The 22,900-nt window shown below is 41.3% G+C and overlaps 1 protein-coding gene across 1 annotated transcript in view; it reads right to left on the bottom strand.

The window, feature by feature from the left end:
* Positions 1-7,318: 7,318 nt before the first annotated feature.
* The window catches only part of CRB1 (crumbs cell polarity complex component 1), a 168,632-nt gene continuing 153,050 nt past the window's right edge, over positions 7,319-22,900 (bottom strand). The window contains 2 exon segments of the mRNA XM_056867569.1: positions 7,319-7,562; positions 10,096-10,101. Of these exon segments, the coding sequence (XP_056723547.1) occupies positions 7,347-7,562; positions 10,096-10,101 (222 nt within the window). The 3' untranslated portion in view covers positions 7,319-7,346.

Below are 22,900 nucleotides of genomic sequence, written 5' to 3'. Positions count from 1 at the left end.
TTGTTGTGGTGGACAATGTACATGTTTCTAGAAGTTTCTCAGAAGAGACCTGCCATGTATTTTTGAGCAACTCTGTTATGCCATGTAACACTGCAGGGTGCCATGCTGGTGCCCTTTGGCAACCCCTTAAATCCTAGACTCACGAACATATAGGGACCATGAACATCCAGCTGCTTTGCAACAACTGGTAACAATTCTAGGGCTTGTGGGTACAATCTACCACGAGGAGCCGTCACTTCTGGGCGGGAACTGTTCCACCATGGCCATCAGTGTTGGTCCATGCATGGAGTTTGCTGGTTCTCAGTTCCTTATACTGGTACGGGGAAAGGAAGGCCGGTGGCCCCTTAACAGACCATGCACCAAGGCCCCCAACTACCCTTTGAACGGTATGGTGTGCAATGCAATCTCTTTTGTTTATCAGGTTGCACTGGTGGACTCTGAAGAATCAGGCCTGAAAATTAGTACATCCCTATCAATAGACATGGATTTGACTTGTAGAACATATTGTGGAATCGCCAGATGATTCACACTACAAGTAAAAATGATATATCACCAAAAGGTAGGCACAGGTTTCAGTGGAAGAGATTTAAACATGTTCACAGCCCACTGAAATCCTTTAGGACTTTGAAGTGCTTAATTTTAACTGGGTTGTATCCATGCCTTTTTTTTTAATTAAAAAAAATCCAGCACAAAACATTGCCCCAGTTTTGGATGGGATTTTTAAAATATCTACAGCTGTTGCTTTACACGCTGTTTGTGCCCAAGAAGAAATTCTGAATGCTTCTCTTACAGTGTATTCAAGCACAACTCTGAAAGGATGAGGAGGGAATTCCATTTTCCACCCAGGACTCCCTGGTCTTTTATCGTCATGATGATCATAACAGGAAAAGCAACGATATCAGTTCCAGGGAGTTGGATTTTTATTGGATGTGACAAGGAACAACAACAACAACAACAGAAACCTCAGCAATGCCGCTAGTTATGATGTGGGTTTGCTGGTATGCAGCTAAAGCAGAAAGAGGGTCTTTGTGGTTTTTCATCAGTCAAGGGGGAAAAAATGGCTGGCAGCAGCTTTTTTTCAAGCAAGAAATCCCTGGAGGTTGTCAGTCTTCTTACAAATTCTGCATGAAATCCATCAACAAGAACTAGGTTTGGGGGCTTTTAAAAAATGTAGGCACAGTGTTTTTTGCTGGTGCTAATTTCTACAGATCTGTTAATGAGCAAAGCTGCCTTTTGTGGTTCTGAGGGTACAAATAGATTTTTAGCTCAAGTGGTGTGTGTTTGTAGCATCAGTTGATTTGTCATTCCCTTAATTTCCCCCTCTTGCCACTGAATCTGAGAACTGCAAGACAATGTGATGTTAAAGTTCTATGTATTGCGTGAGATCTCTGATGCCACTGTCACAATGCAAGTCGTCCCTTGATGCTGGAATCACCAAGTGATGAATCACAACATATGGTTGAGATAAACAGCCTTGTTTAACCAATACAGTGACAAGACTGTCATCTAACATGCAACATGCCTGGGCTCTGTAAACTCTCTATTGGTGCAGCAGGCCTTTGTACACAATTTATTAGGCTTGTGGTAGCTATGGAAAAAATATGCAAATCCTGCACTTACTACCTTCCAACCAGGAATGTACATCCACTCTGAAGTCTTTATGGGGCTGTTCCAAAAGCCAGGTCCTCTGTGAAATGATAGCAGAGGGTGTGCATGGTCAGCTGGCCACAAGCTGGTATCACCGTGTGCAGGGTTTTCTTCTGGGTATCAAGGTTGCCTGAGTAGGTCAATGTATGTGTATGCACTGGTGCACATTTTGGAGAGCTTTCTGCAAAAAAAACATTTCCAGTACTGGGAATTAGCAGTCCTATTCCATGCAATATGAGGAAGGATGCATATGTTTGTAATCAGTAGCCTGTGAGAAGGCCGAGTTTCCTGGGGGCCAGGGATATATCCTTTAATCAGCCTCTGGAAATCTTACTGATTTCCAGTAACTTAAGTTCTATTGGTTTATGTGTGGCTGCGCCAGCATTTTTAGTCAGAGAATCACCTCTGTGAATCATTACTTTCCTTCCTGCTCTTCATATCTGGTGCATGAGTGAAGAGGATAGGAAGCCTTGCTAATATTTGGCTGGTTTGGGGTTTTTTTTTAAAAAAAAATGAGAGTCAGATGAGTGCTCCTCGGTTGGTCTGTTAAAAAAAGCAACAGTCCAGTAATAAGAAATTAAAAGTCACAAATTCACTTTGGTGTGAGGTGAGGGGGAAAACAGACCTCGCCCTCCCCTCCATGAATAAATACTTCTCCACCTCCACCCTTAAAAAATACATGCTAACCTTTTTCTCCTTGCATTATAATAACCCAGGACAATATCTTCACCTGTTTAGCAATGAAGAGAGTGAAGTCATTTTAGATGTTGAACTTAAATAATACATACAAAGCATCTGACATTTGGTCTGCTCCAAGGCTAAGTGATATGCTTCCCTTGTTTGAACAAAAAAACGTTAAAACAACCTGCTGGAAATTAAAATGTCATCTCAAAATATTTGTATTTGACTTCCAGAGTCCGTGTTTGCTCTATATCCCTCTGGCATATTCAAATTGCAGGGTCACCATTAGCATGGTGACAGTGAGGGTGCTTTGAATAATGTTGGCATTTCAATCTAATTAGCGAAAACCTCTTCTCTCCCCCCCTTTCCTCATGTCATGTCACACTGTTGCTGATGGTGTTTTTTTCCTCCTGGTGGCCACTGATAGGTCTAATTTTCCAGAATTTAGAGGGACTGGCATTGTGTGTGTCATGTAGACTATGCCAATAGCTTCCTTATTGGCTGCTTAATGGTGTAAAGAAAGCTAAAGAAAAACCCGGTTATAATACCATTTAAACACCTAATATCCCCCCAAAATATGTATAGCTCCTGACCAGGTACCACTGGGAAATGGATGTGATCCTGACAAGTGCTTACTGGGACCAAGATCAACAGGGACCAGGAGAAAAAGCAACCAAGTGGCCCAGAAAGACGTCACTAGAAGTATCAACTTGCATAGCCAAAAAGTACATTTGCATCTGTCAATGATTCCTTGACACTGAGAGACACTGTCCTTCAGTGTTACTACTCTGAAGATGCCTGCCACAGTTGCTGGCGAAACGTCAGGAAAGAAAATTCCAAGACCACGGTTACACAGCCCGGATAACCTACAAGAACCCTCTTTAGAGCCTTTGCAAAGGCCCCTAAATATTGTGAGGAATTTTGACAGGTGGCAGGATTTGATGTTGAACATCAAACTACTGCAGGATCTGCTCAAAATAATTTAGTTTTGTTGCAAAAATTAGGGGCATTTCTAAATGACTTATTTGCAAAGTGGCTCATCAACCCCAATTTTGCTGACAGCATCTCCTTCCCTCCTTTGTGCAGCAAGATTAAAAACAAATCAGCACATGCACAAAGAGGCCTGATGGAGGCTTAAACTAGAACCCTGCCCTTCTTCTGATCTGTACTTTACAGCAATACATGCCAATGGAAATTACATTTGTGGTGAAAGCAGAAGCAGTATTTGAAAGGTCATGTACAATATCGAGGAAACGAAAATGCTAAATTTTAAATCCTTCCACTAAAACCATAAAAACCAGATGAAGACTCAGGTAGCTTTATTATGATCAAAAGGATAATTTGAAGTCACAATTTTGAATCCATCAGCATTGCTGCAGTTTGACAACATTGGATGAATTACTGATGTATGGAATTGCTTTGCCAAACAATTAGGAGATGGGGATGAAAATTAGTCTCTCAAAAAGCTATTAATGAAAAACAACAGTTGTGAAAGAAAATCACACTGTAGCCTCCAACTGCTCAGCTCATAGAGTATTTGTGTGCAACCCTAAATATAATTTTTAAAAAGAATAAATCCCATTGACATAAATAGGACTTAAAGCATAATACAGTTGAGCAACGAAGGCTGATTCCAAGTTACACGTGTTGCAGACATGGTTTTCATTAGTGGTTATCCTTGATGGCCCATTAGTGGTTATCCTTGATGGCCCATTCACACATGGAAGTAATCACTTGACACTGCAATCAAGAAGGCCTGACGGTGCATGTGTGACCCAACCCTTTGTCTGATCAATTTTTAATTCATTTGTAATAGGAAATTTTTATTGCAAGGAAGTACAAGGCTAACTAACAATCTATAGCATTTTTATCGTGCCCTTTTTTAACCTGGAAAGCATGGACGTCCTGCATGTATCTTCTGAGCCTGGTATGGGATCCTTAGTCTATGTATACACAAGTGTGTGCTTGGGGAGTTATTTGCAGAAATACTGGGGGGTGAGGGTAGCACACAGCAACCTTCAACTGAACTTTTTTTTTTAAAAAAAAACTTGATTGAATACAGGGATAGGCAGGAAGAGGCAGGTACTAATGGGGCAGGAGATGACATTACCCTGTTGATGGTTTGTTAAGTTACCAGGCAGGTCTGTATTGTGAGGAATGGAATGTAACGTTATTGTCCCACAAGCACCAGTCGGTTGTTCAGTTTAATTTGGGCGTGGGAGAACCCATTGAGTCACCCAACTAGCCCTTGATCAAGTGGTGTGAATTGGCCGTTTCATTACAAAATGCATTTTATTATGTTAATTCCTATCATGCTCCTATGTTTTAATCCAAAATTGGGTCTCCCTATACCTCTGGTGCAAAAGCCCTAGTTGTTCAGTAGTCTCTGGTGGTTAATATTCCTCTCTCCAAAAAGCTCAGAGTAGAATACATGGCTGTCAACCTAACCTACTCTAAAGGGTTGCTGTGAAGATAAAATAGATCCCCACAATAATCCATTGAAGTAGGCTAGGCTGAGCATGTGTGAACGGTGCAAGGTCGCCAGTGAGCTTCATGCCAGAGTAGAGATTTGAATCCTGATCTGGCAATTTGACTGTGACACTATAACCACTGCACCACGATGGCTTACTCCCACTGATGTAACAAATCCCAGGTGAAAATGTGGACATTTTAAAACATTGTTCTTCTGAAATATATCAGCTACTTTGTAAAAATCTACACATTGAAGAGTTTTGCATCAGGAATGGAGGCTGGGTTAGAACATCCTTTCGTTTCAGAGCAAGTGAAGCCTTTTTCCTCTACAAATTGGCCAGTGCTACTCAGTAAATACCAACCAGATGCATTTATTTAGAGATACAGCATTTGGTTGCATTTTGACACATGCCAGTAGGCTGAAGGCGATGCATGCTTCACTGGGGCATGAAAAACACAGCCGCTCAATGAACTGTGTGGTTTAGTAGGCTGGGAGAAGACATTACTGATGCCAGTTACTCAGATTCCCTTTCTGGGTTACTCTGTAGTCTTCTTATCTGGGGTGCCACCTTTCTTTCAGTAACTTGTAGCTTATGATACCAGGTATCTCAAGCCTGGTCTAGATGATCTACTATTACAGGGAGATTTCTGGTTTTGCATGACATGTTTGTTTATAAAGGCACCGTGTGTAGTTGGTAGCTTGCTTCAGGAATCCATGTCAAGAATGCCATGATCATTTCATGTGATCTTCTTGGCCTGAGGCATTCTAAGTGTCTGCCTTATGCTCCAAGGGAATGAGTCCAGATATCTGGAAGGGGGTGGGGAGAAAGAGACTTTGCAATGGGAACATTTCTTGTGAAAACCCTGCACACATATGCAACTCTGGTTAACATTTGCAACATTTGAGGCAAGTACTCATGCCTGACATCATGCCAATAGCCTGGAATGTAATAAACTGGAATGTGCCTTGACTGCCCTGATAAAACCCCAAATTAGCTGCTGATATGTCTAATGCTTGTTGATCTATATTAAGCCTGAGGAGCCACATTTTCTTTACTGAATGATGTACTGGGATATCAAAAGGTTGCATGTGGCTGGCAAGATGCAGTGGGGAACCTAGAACATGGCTAATAGGGTTGGTTTTATGTTTCTATTGGTGCTCATTTTAATGTTGCTGGCTTTATGGGATTATTAAATGAGGGCTGATTGCACTGTTTTTACTGTCATTTTATAATTTGTAGGTGTATGCTTTTGTTTTTTGTATGCAAACTATTCATTTTATAGATGGAAGGACAGGATATAATTTTTTGTACTAAATAGTTTCCTTGTGTAGCTGGTGGCACACCGATTGTATTCTCACTTGTGTTATTTTATAAAGTGCTCAAAAAAAAAAACCTGGAGAAACAGCTAGGAAAGATTGAAGTGCCCACTGGAGGGAGCAAAACACATGCAGAAAAGAAGAAAAAAAACTCGACACAGTACAGGCACACAACTGACGAAATAACACATGCAGTAAAACCCTTGGTCTATTAGTGAAAAATGCTTAGACAAGATCTCTCCCCCCTCCCACAGCAAGCCAGTGTGGTACAGTGGTTAGAATGTTGGCTTTGGAAAACTTGGTGTATCTTGTATTTGGTTTTCCAAGTTGATATCTGGTCATCACAAGTTGAAAAATTTATTAAATTCTCAAAAAAATTAACAAGTACTTAAATCTGAGGACCTCTTTGAACTTGAGACTAAGGCCAAATAGCCCTCCTGTCCCCCCCCCCGATTGTCCCTAGGTGGAGCAGAAGATGAAATGAACAACACCAAAATAAAGAAGAGGATTTGACCGTTTCAAATGTTTATTTTGCTGAATGATGAGTTTCTCCTCCATAGTATTAATTTAATCCCTGATTAAAGAATTAAAGTAAATGTGTTGAGGAGGGAGACCTCTACTTCTAAAACCTCTGGTAATACAGAGCAATGATTGATTGGCAGATAGATTATACAGGCTTATCTGATCGTTCCATATTTGTCTTCTGCTGTGATGATGACCACTAGACAGCCAGAAGTGAAAAGCAAATTCGGCTTCAATAGTATCTGAAACACAGGCACTTATCATGTTTATGACTGCAGTCATTACAGTCTGAATGCTCTACAGTTGATTATGCTAAAGCTAAAATTTCCAGTGCAATAAATAATTCTCCTCTAGCAAATGCTTTCAGAAAGTGAGGTCTTCGGTCATTGATGCTGGGATCTAGAGAAGCTGGTGCTCTCACAGAAAGTGTTTCCACTCACATGGTGTGTGTTCTCAGTTTGCTTTCTGACAGCAACCCATCATGTCTCATGAGGTGCTGCTCTAGAGGAAAGAGGATCTGAAAAATCTCTATAAGCTCATGGAACACTGAATATGGCACTTTGAAAGTTGGCCAAGATTTCTGGGTTAAACAGTAAGAGTCATGGCATTCTGTAGAGGGATCCTTCCATCTTGTTCACAACAACCATTGCTAAGCCATTCCTGCTGGATTTTTTTCCCCAAATAAGAAATACATTAGGTGTTCTTGCTAGATCAGTCTTTCCATTGGAGGAGGCTGTACAATGTCCCACATCTCAACTCGAGATCCCTCTTTCTCCTGGCGGCTGGGGCTGTATGTCCCTTGGGTAGCCCGTTTGTTGGCAGTGACCACTGAAACTACACCTGCTAGCAGGAAGATCAGCAACAAGACCAATATTACTGAGCCAATGGTAGTGAAGATATTGGAGGCCAGGTCAGTTGTCAACTGGAGGGATGGAAATAACATACAATGTAATTGGTGCTCAAGCAAACAGTACACAAAAACAAACATATGCTGGATATACCATGGTAAGATGCTATCTAACATAAAATACTTATATTTAGGATAAACCTACCCTCCCAAAGGTCTTCCTGGTTGCCTAGGTTTGATAGGGCTTATTTATATTTCAATATGTTTTCAGAACTAATGTAGCGTTATGCTACGATGAAGTGTAAATTGTAGGCAAGTGGAAGAGAGGAGAAGCTGTTAAGTGGGGCACTGATGTCTATATGTTTCTTTACTATCCACTGCAGAAATAAGGAAGGTTCTAGGTTTCCCCCCTCAGATATTCAGTGTTTCTTGAAGCTAACACGTCACAGTTCAGACGTTGTATTTTCTGTACTGCAAAATCACACATTAATAAAAAAGATACTTTAAAAATGCTCCTCAGTAGACGCCTGCAGCCTCTCCCCTTTCCTTCTCTCCCATCCACCTACCCTTTTCTGTTCCTCCTCTAGCACTTCTGCCTCCTCGCCCTTTTCTGTCTTACACCCAGCTTCAACTTTCCCATTTTGCCTTTTCTGCTCTTCTCCCCTCCACTTTTACCTTTCTTCCCTCTTATCTTTTATTCTCTGTGTCCCCCAACGCGCGTGCGTGCGTGCACACACACACACACACACACACACAGAGAGAGAGAGGGAGAGAGAGAGAGTGACACTAACTGAAGCCTGGAATCCTCAGCAATGTTGGTTGTAGATTGCCTAGCAATCTCCAATGTGGCTGCCAAGATCTCACAACATAGTCTTTTGAGATCTCAGTGGTATACTTTTCTTAAAGATACAGATATTTATTCTGTGATTTTTAGGTTTCTCTAACCTCCCAAAATTTGACTATAGGTAATCCATGTGTTTAAAACAACTCCCCCAATCATGTAGCCAAGGGGCAGCAGGTCCAGTTTTGAAAGCAAAATGGTGAGGCATGCAGAATTCTCCCTGACATGCTGTTTATTTCCCGACAGTCTCTCCAGCACTACTCCATTTGATCACATATTTGAGCTGCTGATAGAGCCACAGAAGCTCCCAATATTGGTTGAGGTACTATGGAAAGGAGATTCAAATTTTTTCTTCCCTGCACTGTTGGCCTGATTGGAAAAAGCTCCTCTGGACTACTTGAAACTTTGGGATGGAATGAGATGTGCATTGGGCCTGTTTTTTTCTTTCCATCCTGGGGTTTAACACAGCCTCAGGGGCCCATTTCTTACTGAAGAAACTTTAACACAGGGTGAAGAAAGAAACCCTCTACCCTTCAGCTTATTTTTTCAGCCAAAAAACTTATTCAGGGATCCAGTTGTACATCCCCAGTAAAACACGTGGTTGTGCTGAGAGAAATGCCCCTGTGGATGGGGTGGTACAGGTCGATAAGTCCTGAGAAGGGGGGGATATTCAGCTCCTCTCTGGTCTGTGTCACTTTTGCCTTCAAGATTTGATCTTGTGCTCCCTCTTTCTACACAACCGAGCCAGTTCTATGTTTAAACTGATGAAACTACTGTTCTCACGTCTAATTTTGTCACTTAAATGTTAGCTTGTTCCAGAGTTCCATATGTTCTTCAGTGTGTATATGGGGACACTGTGGGGGAGCTCCATACACTCACACATACATATACACATATACACACTTATTGAGTGGCAAATAAGTCATATTTCTGGTCTCTATATAAGCAGAGGAAGTTCAGGATGGAAAACTAAGTGGATTTGCCACTCATTGAGTGGCAAATAAGTGGCAAATAAGTCATATTTCTGGTCTCTATATAAGCAGAGGAAGTTCAGGATGGAAAAATGTATCATGACCTTTAATGCATAGATTTTGCAAAGCAACAGGATATAGCATCACCTTAAATAAACAATAAAACCCAACATATTCCAGGCTATGCCCAACATCTAAGGAAGGATACTAGATTTTTAAAAGACAGGGAAATTATTTCAAATAAATAAGAGTCCTGTAATACCTTTAAAACAAATTCATTATTTTAGTATAACATTTCATGGACTACTGCTTAATTTGCCAGATGCCTCTGAAAAACTGTCTGTAGTCCACAAAAGCTTATGCTAGAATTATTTAAGGTGCTCTAAGAGTTTTTCTTATTTTGTTTGCAACATAATAGCACAGCAACTCCTCTGAAACTATTAGAACACGGTCTTCCTTTAGCCTTAGATGTATCAGAACCCACTGAAAGGACAAAAGTAACATGGGAAAATACTGGCTGTTGTGGACAGCTTGACCCTGAAAAATTTTGATAGTCCAGGCAGATCTTGCTTTGGATTTTTTAAATTGTATTACTAGTGACAATTGAACCTTTGGAGACAGAACATGCGCTTGAGGCTGAACTTTCAAATACAAATGGTTTAAAAACAAACAAAAGAACTCAGCAGGTCAAAATCTCAAAAAAGATTCAGAAACCTTATTTAGCTACCCATGGGAACAATCTTCTCCATGTATATTCCTACCAATACGTTTTTTTTACTACAAGGTTGGGCTTTACTTCTATCTATAGCAATTTCTAGTCAATTAGCTCTGGGTTTTCATTGCGAACAGGTATTTGGGAGGGATTTAAAAAAAAAGAATTTGGAAAAATCTGTGTATAATAAAAAAAATATAAGCTTGGCTCTGGGTGCTTTCATAGAGAATTTGTGAATTGCCAGAGTCCAGCCCTCAAGTAAGCCTGGTTTTGCCATCTGCCTGGAGATCGTTGGCCTTTAAGCGACTTCACCAATATTGCCACCATCATGTAAGTGGCATGGCTATAGGTTTGCCAACTTCCAGGTAGTTGCTGGAGATCTCCCGCAATGACAACTGTTCTCCAGGCGACAGAGATCAGTTCACCTGGAGAAAATGGCCCCTTTGGAAGGTGGACTCTATGGCATTACAACTCACTGAAGTCCCTCCCCTCCCCCAAACCTTGCCCTCCTCAGGCTCCACCCCCCATATCTCCAAGTATTTCCCAACCAGAGCTGGCAATCCTATGTAAAAATATAATACAGTGGGCTGCAGAGGCCCCCAGAATTTTGTGTGCATGTCCTGAATCTCATAATACAAATGAGATTAGGATAGTCTGACAGTTGCAGCTCCTCTCAGGAATACATGTTTTGTCCTTTAGTGAAGTTAATTTAATCCTGTGTAAAAGGAACACAATGTTTTTCCATTACATGATGTGAAAATTATAATACTTCTGTACTTGCAGCCTTTTCCAAATCCTAGAGAGCAAACAGAGAAAAGGTGTTCTTGAAAAAAATGCAAATTGTGAAATGATGGTGCTTTTTTAGCAGCTCCCTTTCATACAAAATTAGCATTGTGCTTTGAAATATCTGCAAAGAGGTTTAAAAATTCATTTGCAATTGAAAGCAGTGTTAATAACAATGAAGTCCTAATTTAAAATGTATTTTTAACATGGGGAAGTGTTGAAAACTTGGCAGGCCACAGTAAACCATCTGAAATGAAGTGGATGGGCATCAGAGAGGACCTTCTTTACGGTAGCACCGGGTTTATGGAATCCCTTCTTCTCCTCAGCATTTAGCCCGATGTCTAGTCTGTATGGTTTTAGACATCAGGTAAAAATGTTTCAGGCTTGATTTTCTTAATGCTGGATCTCTTATTGGTTTTGAAGGTCCCTGTTATTATTTTCATATTTAAAGCTTTCTGCTATTGTTTAATTGAATTTTATGGCTAGTTTGATTTCAGGGTAGGCTCTGTTTGATTTTATGGTGTTTAATTGATGTGGTTTTTATTGTGTTGTATTACTGATCTTATCCTGTACTATTTTTTGGGGGGGGGTTAGAAGCCCTATTTGTTATTGCTGGATACAAATTGACATATTAGCAGTAATAATTAGGATGACAACGACAGCTGAGCACAAGTTAACAAACATGGTAGACCAGATACGAACTTGGAAAGCCAAATACAAGGGGCTATTTCTTGATGGTTAAAGCGCCGTGGAGTCAGCACTTTCAACTTTGTGCACCTTGGGGCATTTATTTATTTAGATATTTATGTCCTACTTCCACCCCCATGGGACACCAAAATGACTTGCAGCATAGTCCTTTCTTCCTCAGTTTTACCCTCACAATAACCCTTTGAGATAGGTGAGGTTGTGCGTGTGTTACTGGCCCCAAGGTCATCCAGTAAGCTTCCATGGCAGAGTGGGGATTTGAATCCGGGTCTCCCAGATCCTAGTTTTGTGCTCTAACATCTACACCATGCGGGCTAGTATTAACTGCTTGACAAACATGATTTTCCTGATCACACATTGGACAAGATCAGTACTCCATGAGAACCCCTTTCTTTCATCACTAGAGTTGCCACTAGAATACCTCCAGGTACTAGCTGGAGATCTCCTGCTATTACAACTGATCTCCAGCCGATAGAGATCAGTTCACCTGGAGAAAATGGCCGCTCTGGCAATTGGACTCTATGGGATTGGAGTTCCTCCCCTCCCCAAACCCCGCCCTCCTCAGGCTCTGCCCCAAACCTCCCGCCTTTAGCAAAGAGGGACCTGGCAACCCTATTAATCACTGTAGCCAACCCCACACTTTTGACATAACACAATTACCTAGAGGCTTACAATCTGGCACGTCTCTTTTAAAATAAATGTTGCACTGTCTGCCAGGTTACCCTTCCTAATGGCTTGCTTCTCTTATCCAATCTCGCAGCATTTTTTCTCCTGATGTCCTTTCCTGCTGTACTTGTCTGTGCTCTACTTAGCTGTAAAAAGCAGCGGTCGTGAACTTCCATATCCATCTCTTGGCTCTCACGGCAATGCCATGATCCACTACGCAGGTTGCTCTGATAGCTGTGAACGGCTTTTTTAAAAAATGCTCCAAGGCTCATCAGTCAAGTCCCATCAGGATCAACTTTTCCTTGGCTAATTGATAGCTGAGCCATTAATTAACATAAAAGACGTTGGCTTTTCTGAGAAGAAGAGTAGTGTTGTTGGGTTTTTTAAAGGGCAGTGAGGGGGGTGGTTGGCTGATTCTCAACATCAGGAACTACTTGTCATAATATTTGATGGCAGAGACAACTCTTGGAAACAGGAAGGCTGACGAGGAGCTGGTTTTGGATGTGAAAGATGAAGCACTAAAAGATAGATTTTAGAAATAAAATAGACTTGCTGGGGGGGGGATTTATCGACAAAATAGCCCCCATCCCCACCCTCATATAAGATAGTTGGCTTTTCTGGGTCTGAAGGCACACATAAACTGAAATTCACACATGGTGTAACTAATACTGAGTTAGGCCACTGGAACACCTAACCTTGAGATGTATGCTTAGTTTTTATTTAATATTTTATCTTATAGTTACTAAACCCATTCTTATTTTTCCATACTATTCTTTTATTTATTTATTTAAATCTTTTTTGTCCTGCCTTTCCACCCAATTAGTGGTCTTAAGGAAGCAAACATTTAAAAACACATTAAAATCAACTTTTAAATTAATACATATATAAAAACAGTTATTTCTGGCTTCAATGGGAAACACGTGTCTGCCAATAACTCCCTCCCATGTATGTAACAGGGATGGGAATCTCATGGAAAGAACCCCTTGTGCATTAGATTCGGTGTGCCAAATTTCAGTCAAATAGGAGAAAGTATAGAGATATTAGAAACCATTAAAACTCTCACTTGCAAATTGGGCACAGGGAAGTCCTTCTGAGTTGGAGTGTTTCCCCCCCCCTTTTTTTTAAGATCCTCAAGGGAAGATTGTGGGGATCTCTGTAACATACAGAGGTGATCTAATACTTCCTCATCACTCAGATTTTGACTGTTTTGAGGTATGTTTTTTGTTTACTGTTGTGGGACAAAACTTTACACTCCTCCAGTATCCTCCCTGCTATTATGCAAAGCAGGGAAGGGCAAAATTCAAGCCTCTGTTTTATATTTCCACAATCTGTGATTCTGTCTGACTACCAGCTAATACATTCAAATATCTGCCTCTGTCACCCCCTGCAGAGGCTGCCTATTTTGGGAGAAAGGAGGCAAAACCTTGGGCCTTTGTCTTTATTTTCCCCAATCCACACAGCCTGCCTGTCTTCCAGTAGGTACAATCAAATCTTTGCTTCTGCCCCCTGCCCGATAGTCAGTACTGCACCAGTTAATGAAACAGCTCACTCAAAGAGGACCTATGTGTGTGCGCTCTCTCTCATTCTCTCTCTCTCTCTCTGTATATATACAGTGATAGCAAGTGAAAATGTCATGTGTAAAAATGCCTACTAGAGTATCCTGTTAGGTAGAATCATTGACAGTCTTCTGGTTGATCAGTTTCTCCAGTGGGCATATATTGCCAAATTACTCTTTCCTTCCTTCCCCTCCCCATCATGAGACTGAATCAGTAAGGCACCAAAGAACATAGAGGAGTCCCACATTAAATTTAAATGTAGTTGATTTCCCTATTTGAATTAGGCATAGTAACTATATTAAAGAATGGGGTCGGTTTAGTTTGGCTTTTGATCACTTTCTCATGAAATGCTCACTCTAATGTGCATTCCCAATATTGTCTGCAAGTTCCCAAAGTTTTAGGGCTGATGTGTGTTGCCTAATTTTTTTTTGTTTTGTTTTTTAACTGGAGATGCCAGAAACTAATCCTGAGTCCTTATGCATGAAAAGCATGTGTTTTACCTCTGAGGTCTCCATAATGATTCTTTTACATTGTTAAATTTAAACAGGCCTCAACCTGGTCTGCACCTGGGTGGAAAACTGCTCCAGATCTGCTCTGAGCTTTTCCACAGAAGAGAAGAATACTAGTATGATAAACAAACATTTCACCTTGTGGCTCTGCCCATTGCATATCATGCCACAAGCAGCCAGATGGCAAATTCTTCACTTGGAATGTAGATCTCCTCTTTCAGCTGCAGACTCCAATTACATGCATAATTGTTCACCAACAGGAGCCTGGTGTTCACAACAGGGCATGTGATAACTGTTGGAATATCCAGTCTTCTGAGACGACAGCAGTGCTGAGGCACCAGATGGTAAACAATATGAGCCCAAGCCAAACACTCCTCATGTTACAAGGGGCACTCAGATGTCTTTGGATCAGGCCCAAATGTCTACTGTCATTTTATGTGATTGGAAGGATAAAACCCAAAGCCTTATTTGTCACCCTGCATATTTGGCCACTTTACCATGCCCCTTCTGCCATTAGGCGAGTCAACAACTGACAGTGGATATGGCATTGGATAAATGTGAGGGTTTTCCCTCAGGTGAAACAGGTGAGATATTCTGAGGAAAGTAGAAAGAGTACTCATAAAATTTGAGATATATTTCTCAGTGTGGTTTCCATGCACCCCTAAGGTGTCATCAGATTTCACATGATGCAAAATATGAAGCAATTTGCCACCTCCTGAGGCAAAACATCTGAGAAATTTTTGAGGGAAACTATTAAAATTTCAGTCAGACAAACAAAATCTGTTAAGGTTTTACACATCCCTAATGATGGACTTAATCAGCACAGACTGGGTTCATATTCACTCAACCATAAGGCTGGTTAGATAGCCTCTGGCAATTCACCATCTTAACGCAACTCATATGATGGTTTTAAGGTTAAAATAGAATAATCACTGACCTATCTTAGAGGATAACTTTGATTCAATCATTATATTAGCAAATAATGTGTATATGCTATTTTTAAGTAAATGGTTTCTCATAATATTTCAGTAGCTCTAGGGAGGGAAGGCAGCATGGTATGGCTAGATCTCAGAAGCTAAGCAGGGTCACTACTTAGAAGGGAGACCACCAAAGAAGACTCTGCAGAGGAAGGCAGTAGCAAACCACTTCTGCTTTCCACTTGCTTTGAAAGCTCCTAGCTGGGGTCTCCATAAATCAGTTGTGACTTGACAGCACATGATTACACATGTTTAGTAGCTCTAAGGAGCTGGTTTATGCTACAGTGATAAAAGGTGGGTTGGCTGACTATTTGCTCCTGATTATTATTTTTCACTTCCTTGTCCTGCACCCATATAGGGACTTGCATATAGTTGCATATTGTGCTACTGTAACAATTCACTTCCTGGGTTTTCTCAACCAGTCAGGAAAATCCCAGAAGGAAGTTATTACAATAGCGCACTATCCAACAACATGAGGGTCTGGCCTCAATTGCTGTGTAATTCTACCAGGTTGTCTGTATTACAACTGTCTCAGATTAGCCTGGTCCTTAATATGTAAAAGTTAGTGTGGCATGTTAGCTAAATGGTTCAACTGCAGACTAGCAACTTTTACATTCAATCTCACCTCAATCATGAACTTGTGAGGTAGTTTTAGGGAAGCCACACTTCCTCAACCGCAGTCCCGCATCTGCAACAGAAAATAGCAAGGCTGGACCTCTCCTACAGCAGCATTGTTACTACGGTGGAATCTAGGCTTGCAAGACTAGCATGCTTATATTCTGTGGGGTTGTCTCAAGAATCTTGATTCATTTGGGATGTGTCTGTGAATTATGTGAGGTGTTTAAATAAGAAATTATATTTGGGAGATTTAGATAAACTGTATTTGGCTGCTTTGCTGATTCTTTGGGTAACTACTGGAATGGATCCAGATCCTGCCTGAAGCCAGCTACACCATTTGAATCTAAGCTCAGACACAAATTGATCAGTCTGGTGGCTACATCATTCCCAATAAAATACATCTGCCTAGGCAACACTTTTAAAGTCTGTGCTGAACTGGCCTTTTGACCGCAATAAATGATTGATATTGATATTGTCTAGGCAACGCAATCCAATTAATGCCTCATTGACAAAAGGTTTTGTTAAATTAAGGGAGCTGTTGGCCCAGATAGTTCAGGTCCTTGCTAATATTCTTTTTATGAAATGGAGCACATAGAGAGATGATTTTTGAAACTCCAAAACATTGATTTTTAAGAGTGACAACAGACAGATTGAGCAAAACTTTGGAGAACAAATGTAACATCCTGGCCAGAAAGTTTGGCTGCATTTTTGTTTGTAATGGTTGCAAGCAAACTATTTATTTGGTACTGAAAAATCATAATAGTCTACTATCTATTGTTATTAACATGAATTAGTGATTAACAAAGCAGTTCTTAGACTGGATTGCTGAATTCTATGTGTCTACGCGAGGCTTCATTCAAGATAACTTGGAAACTTGGTGTAAAACACTGCAGCCAACCTTTTGCTGGCAGTTGGATGCCAGATGCATATAATTTCTGTATTATACAGCCATCTATTTGCTTCTGGTTGCAATTAAGCTTGCAGGGTTTAACCTTTAATGCCATGACTGCCATGAAGACTTTGGATCAGACATGCACTGGGATTGTCATGCGTTCCAGGTGTGTGTGGGCCCAATTTAGATTGGAACCATGGAGCATAGGGAGGAAGGGGTCTTAAACATCTTCCCCCGGCATGATTTTCCTGATCTGAAATGGCCCTAGGGTGTTTCTATTTGGCCTGTTGGGTAAATGTATGTTTACTGATGGCTACACATAAGTTTCCAAAAACAGGACTTAATACCATCTCCCCAGCAACAATTCAGGTCACAAAGAGGATGTGTGTGGGATTGAAGTCTCCTCTCCTTGTTCACCTTAGTCCTTATCTGAAGTAGATCCACATGCACTTGGAAAACCCAGAATACACCTTATCTAAAGTCCTTGTGGACCTTTTGTGAATTGGTCTTTTCATCTGAATTGTTCCTTCTTTCTGGTTATACCATGGCAGGAGTGAATCCTGTTTTTATTTTTCTGTGATTCTTTGGGGAGTGACTTTTCAATTTTTTAAAAGAAGGAAGCTGATGTGCATCTGGAGAACTGCAAACCCTAGGTCACTAATATGTTTGTCACATGTTTTGACTGTGTGTGTGTGTTAAGTGCCGTCAAGTCACTTCCGACTCATGGCAACCCTATGAATGAAAGTCCTCCAAAATGTCGTATCTTTGACAGCCTTGCTCAGATCTTGCAAACTGAAGGCTGTGGCTTCCTTTATTGAGTCAATCCATCTCTTGTTGGGTCTTCCTCTTTTCCGGCTACCCTCAACTTTTCCTAGCATGACTGTCTTTTCCAGTGACTCTTGTCGTCTCATGACGTGACCAAAATACGATAGCCTCAGTTTAGTCATTTTAGCTTCTAGGGTCAGTTCAGGCTTTATTGTTTTGACAGTAGGTCAGGGATATTGTTTGCTTACTATAGTAAAGGTTCCTCTGGTAACTTGCAAACATTGGCTCTTTGAGGCAATAAGCCTGGTACGTCTAATACCGTTTTGCCAAAAGACAGAAACACAACCTCCAACATTCAACAGATATTGGGTCATGTTTGTGTATTGATCACATCCATTTTTTGAGGTAGAGGTCCCAAAATTTCAGCGTAGCTTGAGGGGACCCTTCTTGCAAGAACCCCCAAGTTTTGTGAAGATTGAGTTATGGGGTCTGAAATTATGGGGCCCGGAAGGGGTTCCCCTCATCCTTAATGTGCATCCTTATTCCATTCCCTCATTGGAATAAAGCCATAAAGGTCCCCCCTCTCAAATCAGTACAACTTGGCCCCAAATGGGGAAAAAACCAAGGAGGAGGAGGAGCGGGTGCCGAGCGGCGCCGGGGAGAGACTCACGCAAGCCACACCAACACACTCAACCTCAGGCTAGGGGCAAAAAACAAAAGCAGAGCACAGCACACACTCCCGCAGAGGCGAGTGGGCACACACCCCCAGGCAGAACGGGCGAAAGCCCCCCCTCAAACCAATACGGCTCGGCTCAACCCCAAACAGGAAAAAACCAAGGAGGAGGAGGCACGAGCGGAGAGAGACTCGCTAGCCGCCGCACAGACTCAACTTTAAACTTCAAAACTTTAAAAGCAGAACACACACTCCCACAGAGGTGAGTGGGCACACACCCTCTGCAGAACAGGCAAAGCCCCCCCCCCTCAAACCAGTACGGCTCGGCTCAACCCCAAACAGGAAAAAACAGGGGGGGGGGAACAAGGAGGAGGAGGCGCGGTCCGGGTGCCGAGTGGAGAGAGACTCGCTAGCCGCCGCACAAACTCAACTTTGAACTTTAAAACTTTAAAAGCAGAACATACACTCCCGCAGAGGTGAGCGGGCACACACCCCTCGGCAGAACTGGCGAAAGTCCCCTTTGGCTTCCCCCCCACCACACACAGACTCTGTTTCCCCCCCACACACACACAGGAGAAAAGGTATAGAGAAAACCCCCCAAAATCAAACGGTGTGAATGTCTTCCAGCAGTATCATGAAGGAGAAGTAAATCCAATCCTATTCCGGTAAGCACCAGCAGCTCAGCCCAGTCAGGAATCGAATCTCTCACAGCACCACCACCAAATTGGAAGGCAATGAATACAGTCGGGATGGGAGGGGACGGGAGGGGAGGGACAGGAGTTTTTAGACTCTTCTCCTGGCCATTTCAAAAGTGAGAATCCCTGCTCTGATTGGCCAGGAGAAGACCCAGCTTGGCCACCATTGGCCACGGGAGAATGCTGCTTACTAACTGACGGTTATGCTGAGCCCCTGAATTTGCCAAATTTATTCGGCATGCCCCGAACCCGCCGAATTCAGCTCGTCGTTTTCCCGCTTTTTTTTTTTTAATTTGGTTCCATCCGAACTGAAAACCGCCGAATCAGGGGAAATTCGGCTGGTTTTTGGTTTGGGACAAACTGAATCGACATCCCTACCTGGGCATAGTAACTGATGGTTATGCTGCTGATTCTGAGCCCCCGAATTTGCCAAATTTATTCGGCACGCCCCAAACTCGCTGAATTCAGCTCATCATTTTCCTGCCTTTTTTTTTAATTTGGTTCCATCCGAACTGAAAACCGATGAATCAGGGGAAATGTGGCTGTTTTTCGTTTTGGGATGAACCGAATCGACAGCCCTACCTGGGCATAGTAGGGATAAAAGTGGGACAGTCATACTACAAGGGGTAGACTAGAAAATAGAGGTTCTCCTGGTAAACAAGGATCGTTGAATCATGCATGGAGCACAAGGATGCATCAGAATCAGCAATAACATTTAGATTGTTAATAATTAAGCAACTTTATTTTCAAGGCTAACAGTACAATCCTGTGCAGGTATTCCAGTCAAAGCCCATAGGAATCAATGAGCTTGGACAGGAGTAAGTATAGGACTAGAGCTGCTCACCAGTTCAGCTCACATCATGTTTACCAGTCACAAACAGTGGAGCTGATTTTTCAATGATTGGTTCAATTGTTTGTCAACTCATTCATGGATGTTCAGCAAGTTCCTTCCCTTTCTTCTTTCCTAACCATGCAGTACAGCACAGATGGCTTTTTGCAATCTTTTAAATAGACAATTAAATCAGTCACAAATCATATAAATCAGTAATAAATAAATGCTGTGTTTGAATAAAATCCTGCCTTTTGTTGTTCATCTTCCTAGTGGCACTGCCAATTGGTATGAATCGGCAACGTCTTTGTGCATGCACCTTTTGCAAAAGCCTGATGCAAACTTGTTTGGCAGTCTTTCATGGCTGTTTGGCACAAACCAAACAGGCTGGTTGTTCACTCACATCTGGTCGACACCTTTGAACACCGTGTGTTTGACCATTGAACACATTCGTGGCAAAATCTGCAGCCTCCATACATAGAACTGAGCTTAGCCAGTATAACCTTTATGGACTTGGCAAACCCTTCCAAATCAAAGGATATTTATGAAGTGCTATTTTTTCCATATTTTCTTAGATTAATTGCAACAAAAGGGCTTCTTTAGCCCCTGATTCCCCTAAATATAGAAACATAAATGCTTAATCTAATGGAAGGTATACTTATACTGAACATCATTCAGGATTTCCTTGATAATTTTTGGCAAGTCCAAACATGAGACTTGGATCTCAGCCTGAAATCACATTCGTAAAGTAAATATGTAAAGTGTGTGTGTGTGTGTGTAGTTGTTAGTGCTGTGTCCTACACCTCTGTAGCTCACACTCCCCAGTGAATCAGCCTTTTGAATGTAAATAAAGCTTAGAAGATTCCCCACTGGTTCCTCCTGGTGCCTGAGCTTGCTTACTCCACTGGGAACACTGCATGAAGGCAGAAGGGGCAAAATGAAATCTGAGAGACTTGATTTCAGCTAAAATATTCCAAGTCATTGAAATGATCTATTCCTATCCTTCTCATTACCTGTAATTGCCCCCGAATCAACAGTCCTGTTTCTTTTTAACTACATACTTTCAATTTTTCCTCATAAGCAGGAAAGATGTCACATCCGCTTTCCTGTCTCATCAGAGTCTGTTTTGACATTGTCGTGTGGATTTAGGAAGATGGTTTACACACATATACAGACAAGAGCCTTTGTGAGAGGAAAATTAGTCAGCTATATTACGTATGAAACCAAATGAAGATTTGTAAACTGAGGTTAAGCCTACAACATTTGTGATTTTGCAGGTTTTTTCATGGAGTTTCTTTTCCATCATGCTATAAAATGCTGTCCCTTATCTTTGCCATTGCAACTGAATACACTTAAGTTTTCAAAACTAGATCTGTGCAGAAAAGTGGGGAGTCAGACTTGGGGTATAGAATAATTTGGGATTCGGGGGGAGGGGTTTGCTGGTCTTTACCCACGCCTGACACTATTAACATTTTGTAGCGCTCACAAATTCATCAACATCAATATCGTAGGCAAACCACCAACAATTACTTCAATGGACTTAAAATGAAGCAATTCTGCATACGATGGCACTGTAAAATACTTAACTGTTCCACATAGTTTTTTAAAAAAATGTTTTGATATAAAAAGAAAGGTGGAAAACAGACTGAAGCAGGGCTATGATGGCTTCCCTAAGGCTGAGCTGAGCTTTGAGCAAGTGTCTTTATGACTCTAACAGTATATTAAACTATTCTGCATCAGTAAATCAATTTTTTATGATTTCAGAGTAATCCAAAATCACAAAGGCAATGGAGAGGTTATAAGACTATGCAGAGGTCTGGGGAAATCATGAAGTAGAAGATCTGAATGTCGGTTTATGGGTTCAGACCCGAAACCCAATTATTATACACGTATAGTATGAGTAACGTCTGGCTATATTTATTAAACATATTTCACTTATTACTTCAGTGTACACACTGACCCACAAATGCTTATATAACATCAACATTCTTCATATTTACCACAGGACTCCTTAGGGTTTTTCTCCCTTCAGCATTCTAATATGGGTACTCTATCTAATGAAACCCCAAACGCTGCAACACTGCTTCTTTACATCCATTTGTCCTGACGCCTCTGCATTTGTCACTGATTTTTCAGGTAATATATGTTGCTGACTGTTGAATTACAACTATTCCAAAATAAATATCAGTTGCAGCTATTTAACAATAAATACAACCAGTCCTGTTGTGAGAACAACATATATGAACATGTGAGGCAGTCTTATGCTGAGTCAAACCATAGTATTTTCTATTTTGGCTGCCAACAGCTCTCCAACTTCCTATGTCAGCTATCTAAGACCCTTTAACTCCAGAACCTGGAGTCATGCCTGCATAGAAACCATGTATTCCATGGCCCCTGCCCTTAACAAGATGAGACAAGCCTAAGATTTTTGTTTTGAAGTGTATTTATGCACACACCTTGTTTCCTAAGCCAGGTCACAACCAGCTATTGCAGAACAAACAAACAGAGCAGGCAAAGAGATTTGAGAAACATGTAATGGGGCACTCAGGCAGTGAGGGTTGAGATGTTAAGAATGTGTGTCCTTGATTGCATCTGAGACATATTGGAGGGAGTGATACAGATAGCCGTAAATCTATACTGCTTTGTGAACGTTGTTCATCGTGGCTCAGTGGTAGAGCATCTGTTTGGCACGCAGAAGGTCCCAGATTCAATCCTCAGCATCTCTCGCAAAAAGGATCAGATAGTAGGTGATGTGAAAGACCTCTACCTGAAATCCTGGAGAGCTGCTGCCAATCTGAGTAGACAACTCTCACCTTGATGGACCAATGGTCCGATTTTGTAAGAAGCAACTTCATTTGTTCATTTGCATGATTCTGATATTAACAATGTTATGCTGATGTGGCATTTTTGCTTGCCCTTTTGACTTGTATTTCCTGCTCATTCTGAATATTCCATAGTTTTTCTTTGGTAGCATCAACCTTTGCCTTTTAAAAAAAAGTTTATGACACATAGTTTAACCCCACTATCTTTCTGACACTCACTTGTGCACATTTTTGGCACATCTTTGCTGCAAAGTTTTTCGTACACTTCTAATTCTGGAAGGAAAGTGAATTACAACAAATGAACAATATATGCCTTTAAAGGATATTTAAAGAAACAATCCTGTTTGGGTAAGTATTACCCCAGAATGTTTACCCTTTGCCCTTCAACACAGGTTTTTT

This window comes from Euleptes europaea, chromosome 2, assembly GCF_029931775.1.
Source record: "Euleptes europaea isolate rEulEur1 chromosome 2, rEulEur1.hap1, whole genome shotgun sequence".
NCBI lineage: Eukaryota > Metazoa > Chordata > Lepidosauria > Squamata > Sphaerodactylidae > Euleptes > Euleptes europaea.
Note: the sequence above shows the minus strand (reverse complement) of the source record. Positions and strands in the feature narration are given on the sequence as shown.